Here is a 7872-nt window from a genome sequence, read left to right on the forward strand (position 1 = left end):
CGCTTGGAGGGATATGACGGTCCCGCTGAACAGAATGGAGATTTAACTGGCTCGCCACATCCACCGGGGGAAGACACACTGCAGCGGAGCCATAGAATCCTGGCCTATATTTTCTATGTTTGTAGAAGCATAGGGAGTGGTTGAAGTGAATAGTATAGATGCATTTAAGGGGGAGCTAGACAAGCATTTGAGGGAGAAGGGAACGGAGGACTATGCTGACAGTTAGATGAGGAAAGGCAGGAGGAGGCTCAAGCGGAACTTAAGCAAATGGCCTCTTTCTGTGCCGTGTATTCTCTGTAATCAGCACAGATTGAAGAATGAATGTGGAATCTTCCTGCTCTGATTGACTCAGTTTCCCACTGGGTGTGCTTGCTGAACCTTTCAAAGGTTTAAATTTTAAAAATCTGAATTGGAGAAAGGTGTTTAAATATTGGGAGTCCTTAGAGTTAGAATGTTCATATTACAGTAGTATTTACAGAACAGGAAAAGGCCATTGGGCCCAACAGGTTCATTCCTACCCCTTCAAGTTCATCTGCGATTTTCAATATTTATTGTCCTGATTCTGTTCCATTTTCTGTTCTGTGTCTTGGTTGTAATGGGTGTTTTTTTTTTGCTGTCTGAATAGGGTGAGTGTGCGAAAGTGAGCTCCATCAATGACAAAAGCGGTTGGAAGATTGTTCGAAAAGCATTGTCTGTGATTGACTTCAATAACAACGACATTGACGTGAGTTATTTAAAAAATTAATTCTGGGGATGTGACCATCACCAGCAAGGCTGGTTGCTCCTATTGTCTTTGAGAAGGTGGTGGTGAGCTACCTTCTTGAACTCCTGCAGTCCCATGGGGTGAAGGTACACCCACAGTAATCGTGGGTGGGAGTTCCAGGGCTACAGTGATTGAGCTACAGTGAAGGTACGGCAATGGTGATATACGTCCCCAAGCCGGGATGTTGTGCGACTTAGAAAGGAAACTGGAGTTGATGGGTGTTGTCATGCAACTACTGCCAATGTTTTACAGCAGACTGTCTGCCTGTCTCACCTGCTAGGACACAGTCGCTGAGTGTAAAAGTATTCTGGAGGGCTCCTAACTAGGTGAACCCTCCTGCACAGAACAGATAAACTCTCGATCAACACAGGTTAGCACTGCTGGAATAGCAGCTCTGATTCCATTCGTATAGGCCCTAGCCATCTATCAACCAGCACTGCTCCATCTCTGCTCCATGGTTTCTGGTTTAAATTTCAGAGCCTTAAGAAGTTCTGGTCTTCTGCATTTTGCACTCAGATCTGCAGATGCACCTTTATTAAGAAAACAAATTTGTCAGTGCTGCCCTTTGGGTGAGATATGAAACTGAGGTTCCCTCTGCCTACTCCTGTTATTCAAATGGATCCTAAATTTCCATGACACTATTCAAAGAGTTGCGAGTTCTCCTGGGGCTGAATTTTCCCGCCATTGGGGGGATTGTGCGGGGGCGGGTGGGAGCGAGTGCGAACCCGATCAGCGCTCCCCGATTGGATGCATGTCGCCATTTTATGTGGGTGGGTCAATTAAGGCCCACCCAGCATGACACTCACCTGGAAGCGCTGAGCACTCCCTGTGCAGGTGGGCGGTGGGGGTGGGGGGGGGGGAGGGGGGCGGGGGGGTGTGAATTCCCTGAGTCCGGGCCTGCGCTCTTTCACGCATGCGCACGAAATAGCGCAGAAATCTCCCTGAGACACAAATTAACTATTCATTCAGCTCATTGTGGGACTTGGTTGTGTGTAAAATGGTTGCTGCATTAACTTATATACAGCAGTGCCTGAACTTCAAAGTAAGTCATTATATGTGATGCCTTGGAACATCCTAGGAAATGGTCTAAAACCCCGAAATATCACCAATAAATCCTAATGGCTAATATTTGCCAAAAGTATCTGCTGACTCACTGAGTCCCATGACTTGATGGTGCCAAGTGAATTCCAATTTTGATGACTAATTCTCTGGCTCAGATTCATGATTTATCTATATTGATATTGATAACTTGCCTTTGTGTACCAGAACCTGTTGGGGATTATAGCCAGTGTTCTGCATCTGGGAAACATCCAGTTCAGTGTGGATGACCAAGGACATGCCAACATCACGGTCGACAAGGAAATCAGGTGGATCTCCAAGGTAACAATGATAGTAGAGAAACTATTTCCTCTGTTGGGGGAATTCCAAACATTGCCTTAAAATTAGAACTAGGCCATTCGGGACTGATGCCAAGAAGTCCTTACACGAAGGGCAGTGAAAGCCTGGAGGTCATGTGGTGCAGTGGGTAGTGCCCCTGCCTTTGAACCAGAAGCTCCAGGTTCAGGTCCCACTGTAGAACTTGGTGACCAATTAATGTGCGTTCATAGCATGGCCAAAACAGGTTGAGTATCAACTTGTAAATCCTTCCAACACACACCAATGGCAGGTGGTGAGAGTGGGAGAGTTTCTTGGTCAGCCATGTGATGGGAAGAAATTGGAGCCTATACCATCACTAGCTCCAGACTACAACCTGCATGTGGAGAGTGGGTGGTGGCTGTTGGCTGGATGGCTGGTGTGGATCAGATTGGTGCCAACAGCATGTGGGTTGATCTCCATTCCAGCTGGGCTAGATTCGGGTCCTGCCTCCTTGCCCTACGCCTGGTGGAGGCCGTGGTGCTGTGGGTCAGACCTACTTTCGGGCAGAGAACCCAAGAAGAAGCGGAAATCTCTCCCCAAGAAACTGTTCAGACTATGTCAGTAGAAAATTTCAAAATTTGAGATTTTGAGATTTGTGTTAGGCAAGGGCATTAAGGATTACAGAATCACGGTGGGTAGATGGAGTTAAGATACAGATCAGCCAGGATCTAACTGAATGTTGGAACAGGCTTGAAGGGTTGAATTCCTGTTCTTATGGTCCTATGTAAAGGGGCTATGAGCTGTTTCTGTGGTGTGGGGATTAACAGAGCATAATCACTACCTAATTACAAATCAGATGGTTTAACAGCAGCACAGAAAAATTGTCTAGAAAAATACTGTCATAATCAGTCTCACAAAAGGAACTTTGACTTATCCACCCAATGGTTCAAAGCAGCTTGTGCACTACCCGCTCTGAAATTGGAGCCTGGCAGAACCAGAAAATCCCAGGTTCGATTCCTGGTCTGTGCTGAGTTGACCAATCTCAGTTGGGTAATACACCCTCACCGGTCTGCTGCTAAGGAAGGCAAAGGGGATCAAAAGGTCATTTAGGATTCCTGCACCAACCTAGTGACAGCCAGCTGGAACAGATGTTCATATGACTGTCCAGTGAGGATGGGATGAGAGCCCAGCTGTGATAGAGATTAGCCTGCTGACAGTCCGGGTTAAACTTGCCACAGAATCACAGAATTGTTACAGCATGGAGGAGGCCATTTTGCCCAACGTGTCAGTGCCAGCTATCCAAACGAAGGAACAGTTTATCTAGTGTCACTTCCCCGCCTTCTCCCTGTAGCCCTGCACGTCCTTCCTTGTCAGATAATATTCCAATGCCCTCTTTTGAACCTGTCTCCACCATACTTTAGGCAGCGCATTCCAGATCTGAAACACTCGCTGTGTGAAAAAGTCTTCCCTCACGTCTCCTTTGCTTCCTATGTCAATTGCCTTAAATCTGTGCCCTCCTGCTCTTGATCGTTTCACCAATGGGAACGATTTTTTCCCCCCAATCTACCCTGTCCGGACTGCCATGATTTTTTATAACTCTATCAAATCCACTTGAAACTCCACAGCTTGCCCGGAACCTCAATTACTCCAGGCATCTTTAAGAGGTTGAGTAAAGAATGGGCCTATATTCTTTGGAGTTTAGAAGAATGAGAAGCAATCTCATTGAAACGTAGAAGATTCTGAGAGAGCTCAACAGCTTTAATGCTGACCGGCTGTTACCCCTGGCTGTAGAGTCGAGAACTAGAGGGCATATGCTCAGAATAGTGTTGGCCATTTAGGACTGAGAAGGGAAGGCATTTTGTCACTCAGAGATTTGTGAATCGTTTGAATTTTCTATCTCAGAGGATTGTGGATGCTCACTGATGAATATATTCAAGACTGAGACTGATAGATTCCGGGACACTAAGCAAATCAAGAGGCATGGGGGACAGGTCTGGAAAGTGAGAGGATTGAATGGCAAAGCGGACTAGAGGAGCCATATGGTCCACTCCTGCCCCTATTTCTTATGTTCCTATCAGGAAATTTCCTGTGTGCAATTGTTGAATGGAGAACCATTGGCTATATACATGCATGCTTTCCTAGGATGAATTCTCATTGGCTGAGGGCTCGCGCTGGATATGTGCAGTCAGAAAATGTAGCCATCAGTTCCTAGAGTTACTTATGGAGAATGATCACTTGAGTGAGTTACTGCAGGGAACCTGCTGCCTTTAGATCCAGAACATAGCATGAAAAAGTGAAACCTTAGAGGTCGGGGGAGGAGCTTGATTCGTCACACCATGGCATCTGTGGCGATATCACATCTGCTAATCAATTAGAGAAAGAAAATCACTGTCTATAATATTTATTATCATGGAGAAAGTGTGAAGAACATTGTAAAGACTGGATGGTGTCTTCAATGTTTTCTGCAGTTACAGAGTCTGATAAATCTTTGTCTTCATCACATGAATGGAATGAATCACACAAACGTTATAGGATCTGATCGTTCCATTGGTTTCAGATTCTCACTCATGTAGTGAAGACAAACATTTATCCCTGCGTTTTTACTAATAACCAGTTGATAATGGTAAACTTTTACCCTGCTTCATTTTCTTCCTCTGTCATCTGGGTTTTGCTTCATTTAACAACGACCCCCACCCCTCCCTGTTCCCCTTCCCAATGGTAGGAAGAGCCACAGCTCTACCACCTGACAGCCTTAGGATCATTACCATAAGAACTGAACAAAGAGATTATTCATAAAACCTGTACGTTTCGCCTCTCTTTATTGTGTCTTTGTTTTTGCAGCTGCTGGGTGTGCATGTCTTAGTCCTGCAGGAAGGTCTAACTCACAAGAAGATTGAAACCAAAGCAGATGAGGTACGGAAGGGACGGCTTCAGAAACTCTTGCTAGGTCTATCAAAGAAAGCAGAGAGAGTGGAGCGCATGCACCTGAAAAATGGCAACTGAGGCATCCTGAAATCCACCTCAAAGAATATTAAATGCTGAAAGGACATTAAAATGTAACCCATGAAGCCTATGATGACTTTGTGGGTAACTGCATCTGATTGGTGCTGAGCCATAGAGAGCAGGAAGTCTCCAGGTCTCAGTGACAGTAAGAGCTAGGGAGGTGAAAAATGATCCACAGACCCTGCTTTTAGTCTCTATCCAGGGACCTGCTGCATCAAAGTGCTCAGCGGAGATGTTCTCATTGCTGGCCAGTCTTCACTGCCTGTTCAGATGAAGAACATGGGTGAGAATCAGAGAGCAACTGTGGAATCAGACTCAACATGAGTTAGCACCTTTGAGGGGGGAAGGGAGAAAAGAGAAGGAGGAAAAGAATGGGCCTCATTCAGAAACAAAGTCTGTTAATGAATAGGGCATTACTATTCCCAATGTTAAATGTACCATAATCAAAGAAATTCACAATAGTGAACTGTAAGTGTGAATTCCCTTCCATTACCCTTACCCACACCAGATCCCAAATGGCTGTTGTATAGCAACAAATCACAAGATGCAAATGGACAAGAAAAACCATTTCATTAAGTTTAGGTCATCATTTGAACGTCCCGACACTCTTCCCCCCACCATCCACCATCCACCACCCCCACCCCCACCCCCCCACCTCCCACCCTCCATCTCAACATCCAGGTGCTTCTCAAAGGATTTCAAGGTTTTTGACTTCAAGGCCCTCACCAGGTATTCATGCCAGGTGTCATATACTCTTCGTGCAAAGGTTGAACTCTTGGCATCCTCATTTCCTTTAATGTGAAGTCAGTTGGAGCACTCCTGCTCATCCAGGCTCCAGTCAGGTATGCTTCTTACCTTAACAAAAACAGAATTACCTGGAAAAACTCAGCAGGTCTGGCAGCATCGGCGGAGAAGAAATCAGTTAACGTTTCGAGCCTTCATGGCCCTTCGGCAGAACTGAAGCATAGTTAGAAGAAGGGAGAAATATAAATTGGTTTAAGGTTGGTGGGGGGGTGGTTGGTGGGGGGAGAGAGACACATTGAGGGTGTGGTGATTGTGGAGATGAGCAGATAATCAAAAGATGTCACAGACAAAAGGGTCAAAGAGGTGTTTCTTACCTTCTTTGTTCCAGGCGAACCCCAGGCTTGCTTTCCCTAAATGTGGCTTGTGATGGTACTGGCTGCCTTGAGGCAAGCCAATCTTATGTAGGGGACATTGGACGGGTTTGCTAGTTTTCCAATGCAAAGGGCATAACATCTGCTTCAGGCGTGAGGGCTGGGCACCTATTGTTTACCCTTATCCAATATAAAATGTGATTCACTTCTGGTTGGTAATGTGCGCACACTCCTGTCCACCATATTGGGGCCTTAGTAGGCTGAGTAACTCATGGTTGCATGGACCAATTTCCAGGCTCAGGTTTTTCTGACCTTTCCCATGACTGAGTCCCTTGAAGCCATGGATTAGTTGTATAGCCATAGATTCGCTATTGCCACCCCCTGGTTTATTTGATGGCAACCTACCCTAGTAGTTTATTTTTGTCTTAAAATAAAAATAATTTATCGACTTTTCTTAATGAAAGAAGACACCAATATAATGAAGAATAAAATCGTAAAGGCAAAAATGTTTCACCCTTTAAATTAATTTATTGTTTGTTTTTCAAAGGTTTTGAGCCCTCTGAGTGTTGAACAAGCTTTTTGTGCTCGTGATGCATTAGCAAAAGCTATTTATGGACGTACTTTTACTTGGCTTGTTAACAAGATCAATGAATCACTAGCTAATCAGGTAATGAGAGGTATTTCTAATTATTTTAACAAAGTAATCTGGTGTGTTGTTAAAAGTGTCCTGTTTCAGAGTTGCGGAAAGGAACACTTTTCTATGAGTAGAGTGTCAGGACTGAGCTCCCCCAACTGGAAGGTGCAGAATAATCCAGCCTCTAATCTGCTACAGAGTAACGCAGCCTGTAATCTGCTACAGAATAATGCAGCCTCTAATCTGCTACAGAATAATCCAGCCTCTAATCTGCTACAGAGTAATGCAGCCTGTAATCTGCTACAGAATAATGCAGCCTGTAATCTGATACAGAATAATGCAGCCTGTAATCTGCTACAGAATAATGCAGCCTGTAATCTGATACAGAATAATGCAGCCTGTAATCTGATACAGAATAATGCAGCCTGTAATCTGATACAGAATAATGCAGCCTGTAATCTGCTACAGAATAATGCAGCCTGTAATCTGATACAGAATAATGAAGCCTGTAATCTGCTACAGAGTAATGCAGCCTGTAATCTGCTACAGAATAATGCAGCCTGTAATCTGCTACAGAGTAATGCAGCCTCTAAACTAATACAGAGTAACACAGTCCCTATTCTGGTACAGAGTAATTTATTTATTTATTCCATACAATTTTCACTCAAGACAAATGATCATGATCACAGCATTTGATATGGAATAATGCATCCTCTAATCTGATACAGAATACACAGTCCCTATTATGATACAGAGTAATGTGGCCTTTAATCTGATACAGAGCACCGCAGCCTCTAATCTGATATAGAGTAACACAGTCCCTATTATGATCCAGAGTAATGCAGCCTTTAAACTGATACAGAGCACCGCAGCCTTTAAACTGATACAGAGTAACACAGTCCCTATTCTGATACAGTATAATGCTGCCTCTAACCTGATACTGACTAACACAGTCCCTACTCTGTCAGAGAGTATATTATTTTTTTATTCCATATAATTTT

The 7872-nt window shown here is 44.3% G+C and overlaps 1 protein-coding gene across 1 annotated transcript in view; it reads left to right on the forward strand.

Annotated features, from left to right (window-relative positions):
- myo1ha (myosin IHa) overlaps positions 1–7872 on the forward strand; it is a 78276-nt gene that overhangs the window by 20008 nt on the left and 50396 nt on the right. Inside the window, exons 7-10 of the mRNA XM_078552888.1 lie at positions 626–724; positions 2030–2143; positions 4961–5032; positions 6785–6904. Coding sequence (XP_078409014.1) covers positions 626–724; positions 2030–2143; positions 4961–5032; positions 6785–6904 — 405 coding nt within the window. The remainder of the gene's footprint in view (positions 1–625; positions 725–2029; positions 2144–4960; positions 5033–6784; positions 6905–7872) is intronic.

This window comes from Cetorhinus maximus, chromosome 12 (genome assembly GCF_964194155.1).
Source record: "Cetorhinus maximus chromosome 12, sCetMax3.hap1.1, whole genome shotgun sequence".
Lineage (NCBI taxonomy): Eukaryota > Metazoa > Chordata > Chondrichthyes > Lamniformes > Cetorhinidae > Cetorhinus > Cetorhinus maximus.